Consider the following 24641-nt stretch of genomic DNA (forward strand, 5'->3'; position numbering starts at 1 on the left):
ATCAGCTTGGAGTCTAAAGAAACTGACTTCAGTCTGAGAAAAGTGGGCCTCTTGTAGTAAATTCACGGAACAGCTGCTATATTGATCACGCCATTGCTCTATTAAGCAGATACTGAGGGCCTACCCAAGGACCTCCAATCAGTGGACACTGAGTTTCTACCACATGGACCCTCATTCAGTGAATACTGAGGGCACTTAAATAAGCCCAGAAAGAGTTTATAATCTAGGGAAGAAGACAGGGATAGACAAGTTACTTCTTACAGGTAAAGGCCAGTACCTTTCTGAGCGATGAGAGATTCATGCATCAGAATATGTTCAGGGTCCTGGAAATCATGGTAGAAGTTACATCTGACACAGTCTGAATGAACTTCAATTGCTGATGCTATTGAATCAGGAGGAGGATGCAGGGAAGGGAGACGTGAGTGGGTGGTAGTTGACCTGGATTTTGGAAGATGAGTAGAAGACTGTTGTGTACCTACCTTGGAGTGCTATTAAAGATAACAAGAGCTCAACAGTGGTTAAAGTGAAATGGAGTTTTAACTAAAAAACAACCCCCCTCCCTTGGCTAAGAAGGCAGCTACAAGCCTTTCCAGCTGTGCTAATCACTATGCCACCCTTCTTGTAATAATGTAACAACTGTGTGCTCTCTGTCCAAGCCAGCAGCCCAGCTAATTAGGTACCCAGCATTGCTTATCAGTTCTGCTTCTGTAACCTTGCTTGCTCAGTTTCTTAGGGAGGAACACCTGTCTGCTTGGGGATGGGGGAGGTCCGGGATGCTTACATGGAAAAATCAAGACCTTGTAGTGTATAAAAGTTACTGAGAACAAAGACCTAGTGCTCAGACTCTGGAAGTGACTCCTCTGAGCCTGCACCGGTGCTGAATAAACCTTGCTTTTCCATATCTCCGAGTGCTGTTTGTCTCCTTCCGTTGCCACAGTTTTTGCGGTTTCCACAACAAAAGAACAGATTTTATTCAGGAACTATTACAGGAGGTGAAAGGAAACCTCAGTATGGAAGTGGGCTCAATTTCCCTATTGCAATCGTTTCTGATTAAAATCTGTTTTTACTGTTTGAACTACCATTTGGCTTTGATTTTCTTTAAGGTAGGGAAAGGTGGTAATTTAAAGCATTTCAGCCTGAGGCAAAAGAATGAACAAATGCAAAGAGGAGTAAAGTAATTCAGGGAAAAAGTAAGGAATCCAAAGAAAGGTGGGCAGTCAAGGGAAATGGGAATTCTGTGGAGCCAAAGCCTCCAGCAATGGTGAGCAAGCACTGGATTAGCAGAGCTGTTTGGTGATGCTTCAAAAATGTTTTTCTATTCAATCGGGAGAATTAAGTTTGAGCAAGCTTGCTTGGAAAGTTATGCCAAGAAGTTGGGACTTTATCCTGTTGAGCCAGGGAGTTTCCGGAGAGCTGAGCAGTACTTTACATAAACATGATGGTGGTCTCAATAGATAGGCTGGATGGGGCAGCAGGAAGCGTCCCCACTCCGGGCCTCAGTTTACTTATTTATAGCAAGAAAAAAATTGGGTCCTTCTCTGTCTTGGATCCCTTCCGATTTTCACAGCCTGCTACCGAGTACCCCTGCCTCACCCCCTCCTTCTTTCTGATATTGGTCCAGTTGCCACCTTCTCGGCCTTAGGTGCTTTTCGACTGGTAGGTAAATGGGGGATTGAGGAGTGTGTATGTTGGGGGGGGGGGAATGAGTTTCTGGAGTAAAATGACTCCTCCGACTGCACCACCTGAGTAATGCCAACAGTGGGCAGAACGCGCTATGGGGCAGGAAGAGAAGTGTGCTCAGGTCCTTTTAGGGTGGCTGTACGGCCCCCTCCCTATGGCCAGCATCCTGGGAGGGCAGCAGGAGTCCACCTCTCGCGTGCCCCTGGTTCCCTGAGTGACAAAAGCCTGTGAAACTCGGCAGCCACCGAATGCCATCGCGACGACTGGACTCCGACAGCCAATCGGCTTCCGGAGGAGTCGGGCTCGTTAGCCGGGGGCCAAAAGAGCAGAGGCTCCCCGCCAACCCCGCGGGCGGACTGCGGGGCTGGCGAGGCAGGCGGGGCGCGCTGGGCGTCGGCGTCACGTGAGGCGGCCCGGCCACGTGACCCGGCGCCCAGCCCCCGGCGCTCCCTCCAGCTCCGCCCCTTCGCCGGCCACTAGCCGGCGATTCTCCGGCTCGCGCGGCGCTTCCGAGGTTCCCGCCGTGCTCCCGGCGGCTGGGCCTGGATGGACGGCGCGCGGCCGCGGCTGGCCTCCCAGGTAACTGGAGCGGGGCGGGGGGCGCAGGCTCGAGCTCGCGGAGGCCCCTCCCGCCCCTGCCTTCTGCTCGCTCCCCCTTCCCGCGGGCCCGGCCGAGGCGCCCCGTTACTCTTGCGCCCTCCCTCCTTCTGGTCCAGGCCCCCGGCTCCCGGCCTCCAGTGCGCCGGCCGCTGAGTCTGGGCGGGTGATGGGGCAGCCGGCACTGTTTGCTCTTCTCCTTGAGTTTCTTCTTCTGAGGAGGGACAGGGTGGGGAGAGGCTCGGGAAAGTTTTCCCTGCTCCCTTCCTTTTTTTTTTTTTTTTTTTTTTTTCTTAAAGCTGTGGGGACGCGGTTTGCCCGTATCTAAAGTCTGTCACTACTCTCGGCGCTGTTGACTGAGAGAAGACCCCCCCTCCCACTCTCCTGGTCCTCCCTCGGCCCCGCCCAAGGTCTTAGCATCTCCTCCTGGGCCTCCAAAGTGGTAGTGGTGTCACAGACGAACTCCACACTGTTCCCGTTTCCCCCATAACACAGAATCCACACAGGGGTTTCCCTTCTTCGGGACTTTTTATCCAGGAGTGCAGTGAGCTGAGTGAAAAATCATTTCTCTTGTCCTGCCTCGGATAGACTACTTGCTCTGTTTCATTTAAGATGACCATCTAGGCACACTGTTCTGCTCCCCTAAGTGGCTTTTTGTTTATATTATTTGCATGTGAGATACTCTGAAGTTGGCTCCTGCAGAACTCTGCACCTGGGGATGACAATTTTATAAAGTAATCTTACGATGCTTTAAAAAACCCCATATTCATAGTCTTGTCTTTGGCCTCTTTTTAGGGGGAGGATTATAGCTCTTGGAGGCAAAAACTGTGAGTTTCTGAAACTGCTGTACATTGACGGCTAGTGACACGAAAACATTAAGGTATATAATGCTGAAAGGAATGGGAAAATGACTTAACCTTGACAGCAGTTTATAATATGCTTTAAAGTTTAGAAGTTATACATTTGAAGTGAGCACTGGGTGAATTTCACCTCTTTGCTGCTGCTTTCAGAGTTGAATATGTAACTGTATTTAATTCTATTAACACAGCAGTTAATTTGTGGAGTGGATATCTTTTAATCCATTGTGGAAATATCAGTCCATTTATGTATACGTCTAGACAAGTCCTTTTTTTTTCAACCCTCTAATCTGTTTCTCTCTTTTTTTCTTTTTTTTTTTTTTTTGCTTTTTATGGTCACACTCGTGGTGTATGGAGGTTCCTAAGCTAGGGGTTCAATCAGAGCTACAGCTGCCCGCCTACGCCACAGCCCAGCAGCGCCAGATCTGAGTGGAGTCTGCAACCTACACCACAGGTCACAGCAACACCAGATCCTTAACCCACTGAATGAAACCAGGAATCGAACCTGCAACCTCATGATTCCTAGTCAGATTCATTAACCACTGAGCCACGACAGGAACTCCTAGTCTGTTTCTCTTGAAGAGAAAGGATGTTAATCTTTCTTCTTCCCTCCTCTCCCTCTTCCCCAGGATATTAATCTTTAAAGAGATTCCTGCTACAGTGATTTTTATGTGTGTGATCCAGATGATCAAATTCTGGAACTTTGGAAAGCGAATAGCCATAAAAATCAATGCTATCAAGTATGCGGCTTTACAAAAATTCTTTTAAACTTTTTGAAGAGTTGCCTGAGAGTTCCGGCTGTGACTCAGTGGGTTAGGAATGTACCAGCAGTGGCTTGGGTCCCTGCTTGGGTTCATCCTCAGCCCGGTGCAGTGGGTTAAAGGAGCCCGCCTTGCCACAGTTGCAGGAATAGGTTGCAGCTGTGGCTCCGATTCAGTCCCTGGCCTGGGCACGTCCATATGCTGCAGGTGTGGCCATTTAAAAAAAAAAAAGTGTTGCCTGTACATTCTCCCAAGAGCTTGGTTCCATCTTAATAATTAGTAATTCACGCTGGGAAGTCTGAGTCAGTGTTATCTGACCCTCAGAGTGGGGAAGAGGAAACTGAAGGGAAGTCAAAGACCTTTGCTATTACTGTTGTCATTGTTGTTATGCTGTTCCTTCTGTGTGCACTACCTTAAACAGTAAGTCAGGCGTGGGAAACAAGGTTTGAGCCCTCAAGAAGTCTAGATCTAGGCAGGGCATTAGAACACCTGTTTAGGTGTTCTGTGGTTTTAAAAAAAAAATCTAAAAATGTTCCATATCATGTCCATGTTGAGGAAGGCACAGGACGCACGTGAGGAATGTTGTCCGAGTTTAACCAGAGTGGACCGCCTAGAAGAGGTCAAATACTTATCTAAATCAGTTATATATGAGACTCACAATATGGACTTAATTTTTTAAAATTTCCAAGTATGTTAAGTCTCCAGTAGAGACTTTTAAAAAAGAATTTTTGCAAGGTAATGAACATTTGGAGAATACGGAAGCATAAAGAAAAATGTACATGACCTGTAATTTATATCCTCTAAAGATAACAAGTTAATATTTTGGAGTATAAGTACAAACTTACTGGGTTGCTTTGTTCAGACAGTGAGATTTCAGATGCTAAGAGGTTACTGTGAGGTCCAAGTCTAGTTCATTCCTAAGCCTGGGAGAGCCAGTAGCAAAAGTTTGAGTATTAATAAAAGACTTAGCGAAATCTCTTCGATTCCTGAGTTTAGCTAGAGATTGGATAGCAAGTGTTCAAATAGCTAAGGAGACCTCTATATTTTTTAGTATTAGAAACACTTTAAAAAAGGAGATAATACTCAAACATACGTAAGATGGTGTAAGGTGTGAAATGACTTCAGAAAATGATGACTCCCATCGTGGAAGATTGTATTCAGACCATTCCTGAAGGATGGTCTCTGTCCATCCCATAACCCCAGAAGAGAGGATTCCATGACTTTTGTGAGCCTAGCATTTCACGGGGGGGTCGGGGGGGGGGAAATATTTCTGCCCATGTATTCTTTTTATTGCTTAAGGAAATGTTCTCGTTTGGGAAATGGTCTGTCCTCTGGTGCTTCAATCGTGAACTCAGGTGTTACGGCATAAACATCTAGTCATGTTATTTACAGCTTGGTAGAGTGTTTCCAAAGATGACTGCCAGCAGCTCCTCCCGCCCCTCTCTACTGCTGCTCCTCTCATTAAAAGATGGAGTCTCTTTCTGCACAGTGTGAATCTAGGCTGGCCTTGTGACTTGCTTTAACCAGTATAATGTGGTGGAAGTGATGTGTGTCAGTTCTGGGCACAGTCCTCAAGAGGCCTGGCAGCTTTAGCATTCACCCTGGGGGAGGCCAATACTCATATATAGAAGCCTGGCCTAGACTAGGTGGAGAAAGAGAGGCCACATCGAGTGGCCCAGGTGCGTGACCGAGGCCTCTTTCAGCCCCAGTCAAGCTCCCGGTACCTGTGAAGCCAGCTGGGCCCAGTCAAAACACAGAGTTAAGAGAAGAACAAATTGCTATTGCTTCAAGCCACTGAGTTTTGGGATAGCATGTTACTCAGCAAAATTGAACTGAAACAACAGTGTAGCACCGCATGTGATAAAACCCTTGGTGTAAATCTGGTCTGCACATAAATCATTCCCAAGACGTAATCCCTGAGCACACGATTGTGGTCAGCATATGTAGTGGCATACTTTAAAGCTAAGCCTCTACATTACTTATTACATAGGAATGTACCTATTGAATTAGTTTAACCAAAGATTGTAGCCATATCTCGTATTCTATTAGGTAACTGCCCAAGTCAAAAATCATTTTCTTCTGCTGTAATTGTTTATTTGTATCCATGATTATTATCAGTCTTCACATCTGATGATATGATATGATCATCTCACGTGTTTTAAAGGCATTGCCCATTATTGAGGTGGCAGATGTTTAGTGTTCCTTGCAATTTGTCATTTGATGAATTTAGCACCATGATTTCAGTTGTAAGTCCCGATAGCACAGAGGTAAGATCGGCTACTGTGAACATGTGTCTTAGAAGCGCTTTGATCTCAAGAGTCGGAGAGAGTGAATCTTACGTAGACTCTTATTTCTCATGTATTGCAGGACTTTATTTCTTCACTCTACTGTCTTTTGCTCCTTCCCTCTTACTCTCAGCAGAAAGTCTTCCTTTTCCTCTCTGCTGGCTCCTTCCCATTAACATTTAAACGTTTGCAAGTCTCTAACATGTTTAAAAAAATCACCCCAAATACGTCCTTCAGCTGCAGTCTGTTTTACAATTACTATCGCCCTCTCCTTTCTCCTTCATAGGCAAATTTCTTTCTTTCGTTTTTTCTTTTTCTTTTTTTCCTTTTTAGGGCCGCACCCATGGCATGTGGAGGTTCCCAGGCTGGGGGTCGGTCCATTTGGAGCTGTAGCCGCCCGCCTACACCACAGCCACAGCCACGTGGGATCCGAGCTGCGTCTGTGACCTGCACCATGGCACCAGATCCTTGACTCACTGAGGGAGGCCAGGGATTCAATCTGAGTCCTCGTGGATGCCAGTCAGGTTTGCTAACCGCTGAGCCACAACAGGAGCTCCTTTTTTGTTTGTAGGCAGGTTTCTTGAAGATGTTCTTCGTATTCATCGTTTCTTTCTTTTCACCTTTCACGTGCTCCTCCACCTGCTGCAGCCTGGCCTTGTTCACCCACAGACTCTCTGAAGCTTCTTAAGGTCGCCAATAATTTTTGCTAAATACAATGGGCACTTCTCAGTCCTTCCCTTGTGTGGCCTCTCAGCTGCATTCAGCACTGACACTAGCACCTTTGTGTGATGCTCGTGTCCTCAGGCTACGGTCTCCTGGTTTTCTTGCTAGTCTGCCTGTCCCTTCAGTCTCTTAGGAAGTACTCCTTGTGCCTTTGTTGTTGGACTTCCTTTGAGTTCTGTCCAAGATCTTCTCTTCTTACTGCACACTTTCCTGAGTGAGCTCATGCCAGATTTCCAAATCTCCAATTTAGATCTCTCTCTCTCTCTCTTTTTTTTTTTTTTTTGGTCTTTTTAGGGCTGCACCCACAGCATAGGGAAGTTCCCAGATTAGGGGTCTAATCGGATCTGCAGCTGCCAGCCACAGACACAGCCATAGCTGCTGAAGATCTAAGCTGCATCTGCAGTCTACACCACAGCTCACGGCAACATGGGATCCTTAACCCACTGAGCGAGGCCAGGGATGGAACCTGGGTCCTCATGGATGCTAGTCGGGTTCTTTACCACTGAGCCACAATGGGAACCTCTAGATCTCTTTCTTGATCTTCAAATTGATAAATCTATCTCTTGGACATACCCACTTTGATATCCCACAGGTAGCTAAGTGTAGATTGTCCAGAGTAGAATTCCTCACCTCCCCGTGACGCTCACTGTGTTCTCTGGGTGGCGTTGTGCTTCATTCACTTGCCTAAACTGAGCATCTGCGTATAATCCTTGGCTTTGCCTTCCCCTTATGCAGCTCCCTCCTCCCAGATGGTCAGTTACAGAATGCTTTTGAGTCTGTCTCTGGTGGTTTTCTCCACCTCCGTTTCCCTGGCATAGGCTTCCATTCTCTCTCTCCCAATTACTAGTACCACCTTAGGCTCTGAGTATATCCTCTTCCCTCACCCCATCTAATCCATCACCCCATCTAATCTTTTTTTTTTTTCTGTCTTTTTTGCCATTTCTTGCGCCGCTCCCATGGCATATGGAGGTTCCCAGGCTAGGGGTCGAATTGGAGCTGTAGCCGCCGGCCTACATCACAGCCACCGCAACGTGGGATCCAAGCCACGTCTGCAACCTACACCACAGCTCGTGGCAACGCCGGATCCTCAACCCACTGAGCAAGGCCAGGGATTGAACCCGCAACCTCATGGTTCCTAGTAGGATTCGTTTACCACTGAGCCACAACGGGAACTCCCACTTCATCTAATCTCTACATTCAGCCAGTGTCTTTCATAGATGTACACCTGATTGTGCCACTTCCGTGCTTAAGATCCTTCCGTGGTTACGTGTTGCTCTTTAGATAAAGACTAAGCTTTTTGCGTTTAGCCTGCTAAATTTCTGTCAGCTCCTCCACCAGACTTTCATCTGGCATATGTGTTCACTATTCCAGGTGCCTGCCTTCTCTTCAGGTAGTTGACGCCTCACGCCTCCCAATTCTTTTTTTTTTTTTTTTTGGTCTTTTTAGGGCTGTGGCATACGAAGGTTCCCAGGCTAGAGGTCGAATTGGAGCTACAGCCTCTGGCCTATGCCAGAGCCACAGCAACCAGGATCTGAGCCATGTCTGTGACCTACACCACAGCTCACGGCAACACCGGATCCTTAACCTGCTGAGTGTGGCCAGGGATCGAATCCACAACCTCGTGATTCCCAATCGGATTCGTTTCCACTGTACCACAACGGAAACTCCCGACATCTCCCAATTCTGATGATTCCATAGCCCCTGAACTTCCTGGTCGCTGCATGGCTGTACTGTGGTGAGCATCTGTTTATGTGCCAGGACCCTTCTGATCCCATAGCTGTCCTGCTGGGGGAGGGGAGAGGGTGATGTTGGTTCAGTGTTTACCTAGAGGACCTTTAGTAAACAATTACTGAGTGACTGTAGTGTGGTTCTGCCTGTCCATTGCTGGAATTTTAGACTGGCTTTAGGCCATAACAGGGTACAGGTGATACTTTTCATGCAGCAGAGACTAGTAGGTGAAATCACTTTAGAGATATCCCTGAGGGAGGGGTTCATGACACTGTAAATCGATTTTTTTTTTGTCTTTTTGCTATTTCTTGGGCCGCTCCCGCGGCATATGGAGGTTCCGAGGCTAGGGGTCTAATCGGAGCTGCAGCCACCAGCCTACGCCAGAGCCACAGCAACGTGGGATCCGAGCCGCGCCTGCAACCTACACCACAGCCTCACGGCAACGCCGGATCGTTAACCCACTGAGCAAGGGCAGGGGCCGAACCCGCAACCTCATGGTTCCTAGTCGGATTCGTTAACCACTGTGCCACGACGGGAACTCCCCTGTAAATCGATTTGAACTTGGGCCCTTCCATTCCAGCTTTGGACTCATTAGAAAAATAAAATGAACTATTAATGTGTTCTGTTTCTTTAACTGTTGACCTGTCTTTGTGATCAGTTTTGCGAAGTCTTATGTTTGGTGCTACAAGGCACAAAACGATAGAAGAAAATTATTTGTAATCATGGAGGTTTCTCTTCTGGTTTCCTTTTGAAAATAGAAATGTCTTGTAAAAGCAACATAATCAGCTTCACAACCCTGAGTGTTATTTTTTGTTGTTGCTCATGCTATTGCTGCTTGGCTTGTTTGCGTTGCTAACCTGAATACAGGCTTCAGTAGAATTATTTCTTCACTTACAATGAGCTGTCAGATCCCCAGTGTCCTAGAATTGCCTAAAGCTTCTGTGCAAGGAAATGAAAGCTGCCTCTTGGATGAGGGGGCTAAAGAATTCTCTCCCCAGGCCATTATTGCACGCTGTGCTTCAGGTCAAGGAACCTGTTGGTCTTTGGAAGTCACAGTTGTCCTCTTAAATGAGTGATGAATTTGAACAAAACTGAGGAGGCAGAGGGCAGTCACAGTGAGTGTTGTGAAATTCTAGGACAGCAGTCGTGCTGTCTTGAGATAAAGGTAGGAGGATTACCTTGTCACCTCTCCAGCTGTCTTTATGGAGGGTGGCATAAGCCGCTTTGGAGAATGCTCCATTCTGAGAGTCCCTTAGTCTTTGTGGAATTGGTCAGGTATTCAGGGCATTGTCTGTTTCCCTTTCATTCTTGCAGTTTGGCAATACTACAGAAAAGAGGAGTGGATGACAGCTGTTCTAACAGTTGGGGTGGTAACAGCAGCAGTGTCTCAGCAAACCTTTGAAACTTTGCTTCTTTGCATACTTAGACCAGAGAATGGGTGAAATGGTTTAGAAGCGTATTTTTAATTGTAAAAAAACCTTGAGGCTGATTCTCTTAGAGGTTTGTCTGGACTTGGGGCACATATTTGGTGTCGAAATCAGAGTCGTTGCGTCTGCTCAGTCTCAAAAAGCCCATCAGAATAAGTATGGAAGAAATTGATGATAATAGTGACATGTGGTTCTTCTGTAACTTGAGAGATTTTTTTGGTTTTTGCTGTAGTGTAGATATGTGACATAAGTTGTAAATTTGTGTCCTAAAATTTGGGGGTTTACCCCAAACCCTAGACCTCCTCTATTTGAAAGTTTTCATAGAGTTGAAATATAAGGTACTCTAAAGCAGGGAAGGATGGCCACACCTTTAAATCCTTTGTGTTCAGATGGGAACTTCCACTCATGAAAAAGAAGTCTATGAAAAAAAACACATGTTCCTGCAGGAAACCTGCATGATCTTTTCTAAGGAAACGCTTACATTTTGTCATTTGCTAGAATCCTGAGAATTTGATTTCTGGGATTTCATGTCATAGTTTTCTGGAGTTCCTGTGGTGGTACACTGGGTTAAGAATCCGACTGCAATGGCTCGGGTTGCTGGGGCGGTGCAGGTTTGATCCCCAGCCCCACACAGTGGATTGAAGGATCCACCGTTGCCCCAGCTATGGTCTAGGTTGCAACTTCGCCTCAGAGCTGATCCCTGGCCCAGGAACTCCATATACTGCCGGGTGGCCAAAAAAGAAAAAAAAAAATTAATGTCATTTTTCATATTTGCCGTTGCTGTTTTGGATAGTCTAAATGTGGCTATGGCTTATGTGCTGAGGCATGTCTAGGCTGTCGTAAATGGATTGTTCCAACATTCAGAGTCCTTCCTGTTTCCTGTGAGGATATCAGCTTCCGTGATAAAAATGATACAAACTCACTTCATGCCCCTTGGATGACACCAGCAGAGGAGGCAGAATCTTGGTGCTAACCAGTTCTGCAGGGTTGCTCATTCTGTTTTGACCTCTTTTTCCTTAGCAAGCTTTTAGGTCAGCAGAAGAGTTGGGAAGTCCCATTGGTGACATCCGTCGTCTTTGCGCCAAGTCTGTCTGCTTAGAATTTGGGGCTTGAGGTCTTTGTGGAAGCCACATGCTGGTTTATAAGGCAGCTCTAAATTTCTGGTATTGTTTAGTATTTAGGCTATGATTTCCTCAAAAACAAGTTTTCCTGTATTATTTTGTTTCCTGTTTCTTTAAAACTCTAAAAACATTCAAGTATATTTTTGCTAGATCAGTAAAACAAAGCCCTCCCCACACCCTCCCTTAATTCTTGGTTCTTAGGGGAAGGGGAAATAAACATGCTCTTAGAGGGATCAAAAGATTGGTTGCTACCTTACTCCTTCAGTCTTCCAGTTCTAAATGTGGATTTCTAAAATTGGAAGGTCTGTTTTTGTCCTCTTGACTGAATTTCCTTTCAGGGTGTAAAGTGAAATAACCTTTTCTTCCCCATGCCATTGGCTCTCCCAGGGACAGTGCCAGTTGCTAGGAAAAGACATCCCAGGGGATGGCGCATAGATCTGTAATACTGATGGACACAGAGTCGGTCTTTGGGAATGTAGGATGTATTTTCGTGCCAAACAAACTATGGAGGAGTTCCCGTTGTGGCACAGCGGTTAACAAACCCGACTAGCATCCATGAGGATGCGGGTTCGATCTCTGGCCTCGCTCAGTGGGTTAAGGATCCGGCGTTGCTGTGAGCTGTGGTGTAGGTCACAGAAGCAGCTTGGATCCTGAGTTGCTGTGGCTGTGGTGTAGGCCAACAGCTACAGCTCCGATGGGACCCCTAGCCTGGGAACCTTCATATGCCACGAGTGCAGCTCTAAAAAGACAAAAAGATGAAAAAAAAAAAAGAGACTCTGGAGATCCAAGTGGGTTGGCATATTATCCTCGAGTGTGTTAAACTCTTTTCCAATCTCTGCATTTCTCTTTTCTATTCTTCTATCCTTGCTTTTATCTTCAAACAGCAAAAAAATGAACAACCCTCCCCCAAACCCCCAAATCATTGATTTACCAGTTAATGCAAGACCAGTGGTAATTCAGTCTGAACACATCCATACTATTTATGAGAAAGTATTTCCTATATAAAATAATGGATAATCCACAGGAGTTCCCGTTGTGGCGCAGCGGAAATGAATCCAACTAGTATCCATGAGGATGCGGGTTCGATCCCTGGCCTTGCTCGGTGGGTCGGGGATCCAGCGTTGCCATGAGCTGTGGTGTAGATGGCAGATGTGGCTTGGATCTCACATTGCTGTGGAGTAGGCCAGCAGGTACAGCTCCAATTCAACCCCTAGCTTGGGAGTTTCCATATTTCACAAGTGTGGCCCTAAAAAGCAAAATAATAATGATAATAATAATGATGGGTGATGCAGCAGAAATTTATTACAACACTGTAGATCAACTGTACTTCAACAAATCTTAAAAAAAATGAAAAAATGAGGGCATTCCCATCGTGGTTCAGTGGTTAACGAATCCGACTAGGAACCATGAGGTTGCAGGTTTGATCCCTGGCCTCGCTCAGTGGGTTAAGGATCTGATGTTGCTGTGAGCTGTGGTGTAGGTTGAAGACGCTGCTTGGATCCTGAGTTGCTGTGGCTCTGGCGTAGGCTGGAGGCTACAGCTCCGATTCGACCCCTAGCCTGGGAACCTCCATATGCCGTGGGTGTGGCCCTAGAAAAGACCAAAAAAAAGATAAAAATAATGTTGCAAAAAATCACTATCTTACTGAATTTCACAAGTAACTAATACAACTGACATGCTGATTATAATTCATTTTTATGATTATCAATCAAGCTCTGGAAGGACCTGTTTATCATAGCAATTAGTTTGGTCTAGTTTGAATTGATGTATGTGCTGGAAAGTTCTAAGAAGGTTATATTTCTTTTAGAAATGTTCCATTCAGAATCGCCCTAATCTGAACTTTCCTTCTCAAGACAGAATTAATGATTATGTTTACACTTTTCCAAAATTATTTTTTAGGTCTGAAACCCTTCTGCATTTAATTAATTTTTTGTCTTTTTGCCTTTACTTGAGCCGCTCCTGCAGCATATGGAGGTTCCCAGGCTAGGGGTCTAATCAGAGCTGTAACCACCAGCCTACGCCAGAGCCACAGCAATACAGGATCTGAGCCGAGTCTGTGACCTGCACCACAGCTCATGGCAACGCCAGATCCTTAACCCACTGAGCAAGGCCAGGGATCGAACCCGAAACCTCATGGTTCCTAGTCGGATTTGTTAACCACTGAGCCACGATGGGAACTCCTACATTTAATTTTTTTTTTTTTTTTTTTTGCTTTTTAGGGCCACACTCATGGCATATGGAGGTTCCCTGGCTAGGGGTCCAATCGGAGCTACAGCTGCTGGCCTACAGCACAGCAATATCAGATCCAAGCCACATTTGCCACCTATACCACAGCTCACGTCAATGCCAGATCCTTAACCCACTGAGTGAGGCCAGAGGTTGAACCTGCAACCTCATGGTTCCTAGTCGGATTCATTTCCACTGCTCCATGACGAGAACTCCCATTTAATTTTTACAAATACATCTTTGAGTCTACCAGGCTTGGTAAAAACCCCATGGGATTGTTATTTTATTTTTTAATTATGATAAAATAAACATAGCAAAAGTTGCCATTTTAACCATTTCTGAGTGTATAGTTTAACGACACTAACTCCATTCACATTGTTATGCCACTTTCACCACTCTCCACTTCCGGAACTTTCTTGTCATCCCAAATGAAACTCTGTACCCATTAAATGATAACGCCCCATACCCATCCCTCACAAGCCCTGACAACCTCATTCTACTTTCTGTCTCTGTGAATTTGACTGCAGGTACCTCATGTAAGTGAACTCATACAGTATTTATTCTTTTGTGTCCGGCATATTTCCCTTAGCATGTATTACATGTTCATCTCTGTTTTCCTATGTGGCAGTATTTCATTTCAATACCTACTTCATTCCATTGTAGGTAAACACCACATTTTGTTGTCGTTGCTGTTGGGGGTCAAATAGCCAAAAACTTTCAGATAGATTCATTTATTGCTCAACAATAACTTTTTTTTTTTGTCTTTTTGCTATTTCCCTGGGCTGCTCCCACGGCATATGGAGGTTCCCAGGCTAGGGGTCTAATTGGAGCTGTAGCCACCGGCCTACGCCAGAGCCACAGCAACGCGGGATCCGAGCCGCGTCTGCAACCTACACCACAGCTCACGGCAACGCCGGATCGTCAACCCACTGAGCAAGGGCAGGGCCCGAACCCGCAACCTCATGGTTCCTAGTCGGATTCGTTAACCACTGCACCACGACAGGAACTCCAATAACTTATTTTTTTAATGATTTTTATTTTTTCCATCATAGCTGGTTTACAGTGTTCTTTCAGTTTTCTACTGTCCAGCAAGGTAACTCAGTCTCTCTCTCTCTTTCTCTCACACACATACACATTCTTCTCACATTATCATGCCCCATCATAAGTGATTAGATATAGTTCCCAGTGCTATACAGCAGGAGCTCATTGCTAATCTATTCCAAAGGCAGTAGTCTACATCTGTTAACCCCAAGCTCCCCTCTATCTCACTCCCTCCCCCTCCCCCTTGGCAACCACAAGTCTGTTCTCCATGTCCATGAGTTTCTTTTCTGTAGAAAGGTTCATTTGTGCCATATATTAGATTCCAGATATAAGTGATATATGGTATTTGTCTTTCTCTTTCTGACTGACTTCACTTTTTATGAGTCTATAGTTCTATCCATGTTGCTGCAAATGGCGTTATTTTGTTCTTTTTATGGCTGAGTAATATTCCATTGTGTGTATATACCACAGCTTCTTAATGCATTTATCTGTCGATGGACATTTAGGATGTTTTCATGTCTTGGCTATTGTGAATAGTGTTGCAGTGAACATATGGATGCATGAGACACCACATTTTGTTCATCCATCCATCTGTTGGTTGATATTTGGGTTTTCCATCTTTTGTCTGTTGTGAATAATGTTGTTTTGAGCATTGGTGTACAACCATCTACGTCCCTGCTCTCAAATATTTGGGTATATACTGGAAGTGGAGTTGGTAGTTGCATAGAATGTGGTAATTCTATGTTTATTTTCCTAAGGAACTTGAGTATGTTTTCCATGTTGGCTGTATCATTTTACATTCACACCTTCTCCATTTAAGTTTATATTAATAATTCATTTTACAGATTTGCATCAAACAGTCTCCCACCATAGGCTGTGAGTTTAAGGCGAAAATACATCTTAGAACTTTTATCAGCTTAGGGGGTAAACATAATTAAAATAACTATTTATTTTCATTGAAAATGCTTATTTATTTTTTGATTACCAAGTGTGTGTTACAGAAATTTGGGGTAAATTTAAACAAAAAAAATCACCTCTAATCTCTAGAGAAATACATTTTAGTGTGTATATATCCTTTTTCTGTATATATTATACTTTAAAAATTGTAATCACATGGTACATATTGTACATACGCCTACCTGAGACTTACAGAGTACTTTTGCTTTTTGTGGGTTTTTGGCTTGTTTTTGTTTTTTGTTTTCTGCTTGGGAATAAGCACATAGTTTAGCTTTGTATTAGCATTTTCCCTTGGGATGCTCAGTAATGGGGAAGGAAAAGCAGTGGATTATCCTAAGACACATGGTTAATCAGCGCTTACTACCTACCAAGGTGCGTGCCTGTCCAGGATGGCCTAGGTTGAGGGGACCCTTTGGAGAGTCTTCTCTCTTAGTAATGCCTTCTCAGTACATTGCTAGAATAACCTCACTTGTTCCTATTCAAAGCATCTAAATTTTTTTTGCAACCCCCAGTGTGATGATTTATTTATGTATTTATGTATTTATTTTTGGTCTGGAGTGATGATTTCAGTGCTGATTTAAATTTACTTTTATTCCTTTAAGGTGAAATCCATACAAGGTCAAAACTGTTAATAGATCTACTTCATGTTTAGGCAAATTTAGTAGGTATCATAGGACCTCAGACTGCCTTAATACCACTCCTCGTGTGATAGAGCCTTGTATTTCCCCCACATTATTAGCCCCAAGATTCTCAAGTCTGATAGAGGTTTTATAAAAGATTAAATGCTGGAGTTCCTGGCATGGCACAGCGGAAACAAATCCGACTAGAAACCATGAGGTTGAGGGTTCGATCCCTGGCCTTGCTTAGTGGGTTAAGGATCTGGCGTTGCCATGAGCTGTGGTGTAGGTTGCAGACGCTGCTCGATCTGGGGTTGCTGTGGCTGTGACGTAAGCTGGCAGCTGTAGCTCTGATTGGACCCCTAGCCTGGGAACCTCCATATGCCACAGGCGTGGCCCTAAAAGACAAAAATAAAATAAAAAAAAGATTAAATGCTAGTTAATGTTTAGTGATTATATCTGCTTTAGCTTTTTGGATTAGTAGTATATGTACTTCATAATTTTGTGATAGAGAGCTGAACGTTAAGTCTGTGGAGCTGATAGAATTAGGATACTTAGTATGATTTTCTTCATACCAGCAGAAGTACCACTGCCCCTAGGAAGATGGAGTCACCACAGTAACCTATCGGACTGTAATGATGATGGCGGTCATTTTGAGTTAATTAGACCATTTTGGTGGTATTTACATTTGCATTGTGCTGCCTTAGTAAAAATATGCCACATGCCCAAGCTCAGGACTGATCTGTCACCATGGGCAGCGTGAAGCACATCCAGGTTCTGGTAACTCCCCAGAACCTCCCTGAGAACCTTGTCTGAATTCTCAGGATGCCCTGTTCATGTTGTCAGCTGCCCGGTTTGTCTAGTGTAACAAAGACACTCCCTGGGCTTCAGTCCGTAGCCCAAGGGTAAACCTCCTGCCATGAGCCCTTGTGAACTTCCTGAGGATAAAGGTCGTCTTTGGTGTCCAGGGCCCGCCTCCCGCTGGGTGTTGGGAGAATGAAGGAATCCCTGAGAATCTCAAGGTTCAGGCAGGTAAATCGAGACAGGCATATTGAGGAATGCTTTTTTTTTTTTTAATTTTTGAGATGAATTTTTTAAATACTTGAAGCATTTTAAAAACAGATGCTGCTGTATGTTTTTGAGACAAGACAGAGGCAGAAGGAAGTAATGTTGGAGAAGCTCAGCCATTGCAGGGCCGGGACCAATGGTCTCTGTAAGAAGAATCCGCAGGGTGGTGGTTGAATCTGGACTGTGCCACTTACTGCTCGTGTGATCTTGGAAAGTCATTTCACCTTTGCGTCTCTTTCCTTATCTGGTAAGAGTGGAAGCGTGGGTTATGGTTCGCTTCCTTGCGAGCGTGAAGATTAAATGAATTAATGTATGTGAAGCTGCCACCTACCTAACACTATCACCAATAAAGCAGTTTCATTTTTTTTTCTTTTTTTTAATGTGAGATGTTATTAAATCCTCTTACCTTTGGTTTTTATTTGTTTTGTTTTTTTGCTTTTTAGGGCCACACCTGTGCCATATGGAAGTTCCCAGGCTAGTGGTCGAATTGAAACTGTAGCTGCTGGCCTACACCACAGCCACAGCAACGCCAGATCCAAGCTGCATCTGTGGCCTATACCACCGCTTACGGCAATGCTGGATCCTTGACCCACTGAGAGAGGCCAGGGATCCATCCCACATCCTCTTGGATGCTAGTCGGGTTTGTTACTGCTGAGCCACAACAGGAACTCCTAAAACAGGTTCTTGATTCTTGTTAGCTTCTCACTTCCTGCTCTGTATTTGCTTTGCTGGATTATGTTGCCAGGAGTTAATTATTTGCTTGGCCAACATTACTGCCTTTATTCTCCTATATTCAGAAATTCCCCATAGCTTTGTCCTTATATCTTAAACATAAGAGTGTAGAGTTTTACAGAACAGCTTTTTTGGAAACCCAGGCTCAGGGAGATTAGTGGCACATCCCTCTGATTCATTACAAGTGAACCTGGAACCAAAACTCAGGCCTCAGGACTCCTAGTCCTTTCCACCAGGCCAAGGCTGTTGGTGATGCTTCTGCTTTTATGAGAGGTATAGACATGGAAGATATATGACTTGTTTTTCATATTGACTCTCAAGTTACAAGTATTTGGAGAAATAGCTTGTAAAATAAAGCTTCAGGTAATTTGGCAGTGGGTAAGCTCAGTTCATATAGTGTAAGCCATTATTATGCAAGTTAGCTTTATTTTTCAGCAGAGTACCAAACCCTTAGGGCAGAGTTACCTGTAAACTGATTAATAACTTCAGAATAATTATACAACTGTCAGGAAATTGTTATGTCTTTGAGTGAATATCCCTTTTGTAATTTTAAAGGTGGTGAATCATACTTTCGGCTCATTTAATTATTTTCCCCCCAATTTATCTTCTTTTTTTGCTATTTCTTGGGCCGCTCCCACGTCATATGGAGGTTCCCAGGCTAGGGGTCGAATCGGAGCTGTAGCCACCGGCCTACGCCAGAGCCACAGCAACGCGGGATCCGAGCCGTGTCTGCAACCTACACCACAGCTCACGGCAACGCCAGATCGTTAACCCACTGAGCAAGGGCAGGGACCGAACCCGCAACCTCATGGTTCCTGGTCGGATTCGTTAACCACTGCGCCACAACGGGAACTCCCTCCCCCCCCCCCCAATTTAAAATGTAATCACATATTACATAAAATGTTAAAATTTTGAAGACTTTAATATGGTTCCTGTTCTAACAAAATAGATATCTGGATTTTCTCAAAATTTATATATGCATTGGTTCACCTTTTGTGAGTTTTTTTTCCCCCTGTTTTATAAGAGGCACAAGGTACACCATTTTATTTTTGACTTGTGAAAGTATTTAGGACAATCTTTTTACCATCCAAAGAACACTTATAAGTCAAGAATACAGAAAAGAGCGACAGTCCCGAAAGAAAGATATGGACTTTATGTAAAAGGATGACACCTGGGCTCTTAATCATTAAATCATTACGAGACTGAGAGGTGCAGGGCGCACATGCTGGCCTTGGACGACATGGCTTCAGGTCCTGAATCTGCCGCTTACTAGTTTGAGCAAACGCTAAAAATCTCTTTGCCTCCATCTCCCCCTCTGTAAAGTAAGGATTAAATGAATTAGTAAATGTGAAATACTTGGAACAGTGCTTGGAAGTATTAGTTGTTATTGCTATGATTGTGATTATTAAAAAAAAAATTATGCCCTACCTCACTCATTGTAAGAAAAACTGAAGTTTAATTTGTATGTGTATGTGTGTATTTAGGGCCACACCTGCAGCATATGGAGATTCCCAGGCTAGGGGTTGAATCGGAGCTGTAGCCGCCAGCCTACACCATAGCCACACCAGATCCTAGACGTGTCTGGTGAACGTACACCACAGCTCATGGCAATGCTGGATCCTTAACCCACTGAGCAAGGCCAGGGATCGAACCTGCATTCTCATGGCCCCTAGTCAGTTTCAATTCCACTGAGCCACAACAGGAACTCCAGAAAAACTCAAGTTTAAACAGAACCGAGACACTGAGATAATATACTGTTCAGCAAGGGTGCTGCTGTACCTTGATGGTTCTTTTATATATTGGTAGTACTTCATTTCAGTAGAGGACATTTGAAATAGCTATTCAACTTTGACCCCGCAATTCCATTTTTAGGAATTTATCTTAGAAGCATGTATTTAAAAAAATGTATGTATATACAGTAATGTATACAAACAAAAGTTTCAGTATTCATATTAACCACAGACTGGAAGTTACTTAAATGTCTCTCAGTAGAAACAGGTAAATTGTTAAATTGATGTATGGAATGTTCTGGAGAACCACTGAAAAGAACTGAAGTAGGTCTTACCTGTGCTAATACAGGATGATTTTCTTTGCTTTCTTCTTTTTTTGGCTGTGCCCATGGCACGCAGAAGTTCCCAGGCCAGGGCTTGAACCTGTGCAGCCGCTGCAGCCTGCACTGCAGCTGCATCCAGTGTCACATCCCTTAACCCGCTGAGCCACCAGGGAACGTCCAGAATGATTTCAAAGATGTACTGTTAAGTAGGAGAAAGAGCTCCCACACACTCAGACGTACGGTGCTGTGGGTCTGCAGTCTCTGGAAGGAACTAGAAACAACTGTGGCCATGGTTGACTTTGAAGAAAGGGTGGGGGGGGGGCGGGAGGAAGACTTACTTTCTTACATCCTTCTGTACTATTTGAAACAAAAATTTTTAACATGTTCTTGTATTAGTTTTTACCCTCCCCAAAATCCTTTACCTGGTCCCATGAACACACACCCATCCTCGCACACTCATGCCCACTTTTCAGAACATTCAGATAATTCGTCCAAGAGTCTGGCTGTGCAGTGATTGGGACCAGCCTGTCCTGAGGATGTTAACGCTCATGGTATAGGTGCTGCGATCCTTGGGGCATGTAGGCATCTGATCTTGTCATCCGGGCTGGTGCTGATGGGGAGAAGCTCCCTGGGTGGGGGAAACTGAGGCCCTGGCTGAGTAAGCCCAGGGCTCCCTCTGGAGGTGCTATCAGAGGTGCTGGGGCCAGAAAGACCTGGGCTCGCTTGGCTATTTTTAGAGGTCTGAAAAGAGGGTAAGTAGGAAGGAACTGAAGTTCTGTACCTCATGAGGCGACCCTGGTTGTACTTAGCAACTGTTTGGTTCTATTTCAGTTTCCACAGGTGAGAGCCAGAGTGGGAACGCACTTAGCACAATAGGTTTCCTCCTTTGGGCGGCCCCCTGGCATTTCTAGAGATGTTTTTTAACTCTTCAGGAATTGGGGCCATGACCAGGACTCCTTGTGTACAATTCCTTAAATAGTTCAAATTTAGTGTTACAGAAATGTGTGCATATCTCTACCTTTTCCTAGGGTGCTCTTTATGCTAATTGCTGCTTGTAGGAAGACTCTGGTCATCAGTTCTGACACCAAGACGAGGGTGAATTGTCTTCCCCTTGTTTGTATAATTTCTCAGTGTGAAATGAAATGTCTGCATATATGTAGAAAATGCAGTCGTGTAAGTTAGGACCAGAATATGATACTTTCTTTTATGGTTTCATCCAGTAAATCTGAGGCTACTGCTTTTGTTGGTGGTGTTAATTTTCTGAGGGTATAGTTGACGTACAGTGTTGCATTCGTTTCAGGTTGCCCAGCAAAGTGACTGTATATACGTATACATATATCTGTATGTACATTTATTCTGTATATACGTATGCATGTATCCATTCTTTTCTCCATGTAGGGTATTATCAACTATTGAGTAGATTGCCCTGGGCTGTACAGGATCCTTGTTATCTATCTTATTTTTTTTTATAATGTTTTTTATTTTCCCACTGTACAGCAAGGGGGTCAGATTATCCTTACATGTTTACATTACAATTACATTTTTTCCCCCACCCTTTCTTCTGTTGCAACATGAGTATCTAGACAAAGTTCTCAATGCTATTCAGAAGGATCTCCTTGTAAATCTACTCTAAGTTGTGTCTGATAAGCCCAAGTTCCCGATCCCTCCCACTCCCTCCCCCTCCCATCAGGCAGCCACAAGTCTCTTCTCCAAGTCCATGATTTTCTTTTCTGAGGAGATGTTCATTTGTGCTGGATATTAGATTCCACTTATAAGTGATATCATATGGTATGTGTCTTTGTCTTTCTGGCTCATTTCACTCAGTATGAGATTCTCAAGTTCCATCCATGTTGCTGCAAATGGCATTATTTTGTTCTTTTTTATGGCTGAGTAGTATTCCATTGTGTATATATACCACATCTTCCGAATCCAATCATCTGTTGATGGGCATTTGGGTTGTTTCCATGTCCTGGCTATTGTGACTAGTGCTGCAATGAACATGCGGGTGCACGTGTCTCTTTTAAGTAGAGTTTTGTCCGGATAGATGCCCAAGAGTGGGATTGCGGGGTCATATGGAAGTTCTATGTATAGATTTCTCAGGTATCTCCAAACTGTTCTCCATAGTGGCTGTACCAGTTTACATTCCCACCAGCAGTGCAGGAGGGTTCGCTTTTCTCCACAGCCCTTCCAGCACTTGTTATTTGTGGATTTATTAATGATGGCCATTCTGACTGGTGTGAGGTGATATCTCATGGTAGTTTTGATTTGCATTTCTCTTATAATCAGCGATGTTGAGCATTTTTTCATGTGTTTGTTGGCCATCTGTATATCTTCTTTGGAGAAATGTCTATTCAGGTCTTTTGCCCATTTTTCCATTGGTTGATTGGCTTTTTTGCTGTTGGGTTGTATAAGTTGTTTATATATTCTAGAGATTAAGCCCTTGTCGGTTGCATCATTTGAAACTGTTTTCTCCCATTCTGTAAGTTGTCTTTTTGTTTTCTTTTGGGTTTCCTTTGCTGTGCAAAAGCTTTTCAGTTTGATGAGGTCCCATGGGTTTATTTTTGCTCTAATTTCGATTGCTTTGGGAGACTGACCTGAGAAAATATTCATGATGTTGATGTCAGAGAGTGTTTTGCCTATGTTCTCTTCCAGGAGTTTGATGGTGTCCCTGTTGTATATTTAAGTCTTTCAGCCATTTGGAGTTTATTTTGGTGCATGGTGTGAGGGTGTGTTCTCGTTTCATTGCTTTGCATGCAGCTGTCCAGGTTTCCCAACAATGCTTGCTGAATAGACTTTCTTTTTTCCATTTGATGTTCTTGCCTCCCTTGTCAAAGATGAATTGACCATAGGTGTCAGGGTTTATTTCCGGATTCTCTATTCTGTTCCATTGTTCTGTCTGTCTGTTTTGATACGAGTACCACACTGTTTTGATGACTGTGGCTTTGTAGTATTTCTTGAAGTCTGGGAGAGTCATGCCTCCTGCTTGGTTTTTGTTTCTCAGGATTGCTTTGGCGATTCTGGGTCTTTTGTGGTTCCATATAAATGTTTGGATTGTTTGTTCTAGTTCTGTGGAAAATGTCAAGGGATTGCATTGAATCTGTAGATTGCTTTGGGTAGTATGGCCATTTTTACAATATTGATTTTTCCAATCCAGGAACATGGAATATCTTTCCATTTCTTTACATCTTCTTTGATTTCTTTGATTGAAGTTTTATAGTTCTCGGCATATAGGTCCTTTACCTCCTTGGTCAGGTGTATTCCGAGGTATTTGATTTTGTGAGGTGCAATTTTAAAAGGTATCGCATTTTTGTATTCCTTTTTGAATATTTCATTGCTGGTATACAGAAATGCAACTGACTTCTGCATGTTAATCTTATATCCTGCTACTTTGCTGAATTTATGAATCAGTTCCAGTAGTTTTGGGGTTGAGTCCTTAGGGTTTTCTATGTATAGTATCATGTCATCTGCATACAGTGACAGTTTGATCTCTTCTCTTCCTATATGGATGCCTTTTATTTCTTTGGTTTGTCTAATTGCTGTGGCTAGGACTTCCAAAACTATGTTGAAGAGCAGTGGTGAGAGTGGGCATCCCTGTCTTGTTCCAGATTTGAGTGAGAAGGCTTTCAGTTTTTCTCCATTGAGTATTATATTTGCTGTGGGTTGTTATCTATCTTATATATGCTATCAGATGGTGTGTATATGCTGTCCCCATCCTCCTCATTTATCCCTCCCTCTCCAGGGATTCTCCTGTGGTAAACCTAAGTTCGATTTAGAAATCTGTGAGTTTGTTTCTGTTTTATAAATAAGTTCTGTATCATTTTTTATTTATGCTACTGCTTCTTAATACTTTTGCCACTCTAGGCTCTCTGAGCGATGTCTCATTTCTGTCATTAAACAGTGGCTCCATGTGGCAGTGATTTTCTACAAGGGATGGGGCCTTTCAGGGCATCCTAGGTGTGGTAGAAGGGGAGCGTGGAGACAGAGCTCATGCTTCTGATGTTCATACCACACTCTCTTCCCCACTCTCCCCTACCCTCCCCGCTGCAGTTGAGAATTAACTCTCTTAGACAAATGAGTATTGTAACCTTTAACTTCATCTCCCTACCCTGAAGGGAAAAATACTTGATGAGACCTTGGCTGCATCAAGTTGGCGTGTCTTCTCTCCATTATCTGCTGCTGGGTTTCACATAAGCATGCACGTGGCAGAGAAGCCCTGACATGTAAAGTGGGCAAGACAGACAGGTGGTTCCTCCCATGACAGGAAAAGGTGAAGGTTTGAAGGTGGAGGAAGGCCTGGACAGGTTGCTGGGGCGAGAGCAATGCATTTAACCAAAAGTGGGTGGTTTATTCTGGAATTAGTGTTTGTTTCTGTTGATTAACATTGTCTTTTTTTAAAGTTGGTTTCATGGTTAATTTTTTTTTTTTTTTTGAATCCTTTGTGTTTGTTGCAGCAGAGATGTCGGCGTATTTATAGGAATTCCTTGAAGCCAGAGTCATGGTGGATGTAGGGAAGTGGCCCATCTTCAGTCTGCTCTCCCCGCAAGAAATTGCATCTATTCGGAAAGCTTGTGTCTTCGGCACCTCAGCCAACGAAGCCCTGTACGTTACGGACAACGATGAGGTAAGCATCTCTCAAAACTGGGGCCTCTTTTGGGGTTGGGCTTTAAATGCAATGTGAAGACTGAGAAAAAGTGGGGGGCATAAAGGGAACCTGAAATCCAAGAGGGTAATGTCTTTCTTACAGTTTGTCTTTTCTTTTAGTGTTTTG

At 44.0% G+C, this 24641-nt stretch overlaps 1 protein-coding gene across 6 annotated transcripts in view; it reads left to right on the forward strand.

Moving 5' to 3' along the window:
• The first annotated feature begins 2123 nt into the window (after positions 1 to 2123).
• RCBTB1 (RCC1 and BTB domain containing protein 1) overlaps positions 2124 to 24641 on the forward strand; it is a 68108-nt gene continuing 45590 nt past the window's right edge. Inside the window, exons 1-3 of one of the 6 annotated variants that reach the window (XM_047755685.1) lie at positions 2124 to 2259; positions 3073 to 3157; positions 24325 to 24494. In XM_047755685.1, the coding sequence (XP_047611641.1) occupies positions 24369 to 24494 (126 nt within the window). In that variant the 5' untranslated portion in view covers positions 2124 to 2259; positions 3073 to 3157; positions 24325 to 24368. Of the gene's footprint in view, positions 2260 to 3072; positions 3158 to 24324; positions 24495 to 24641 lie in introns of those variants that run through there. The other 5 variants (XM_047755688.1, XM_047755687.1, XR_007131371.1 and 2 more) reach the window with 5 other exon arrangements.

The sequence above is a fragment of the Phacochoerus africanus genome, chromosome 13 (genome assembly GCF_016906955.1).
Source record: "Phacochoerus africanus isolate WHEZ1 chromosome 13, ROS_Pafr_v1, whole genome shotgun sequence".
Lineage (NCBI taxonomy): Eukaryota > Metazoa > Chordata > Mammalia > Artiodactyla > Suidae > Phacochoerus > Phacochoerus africanus.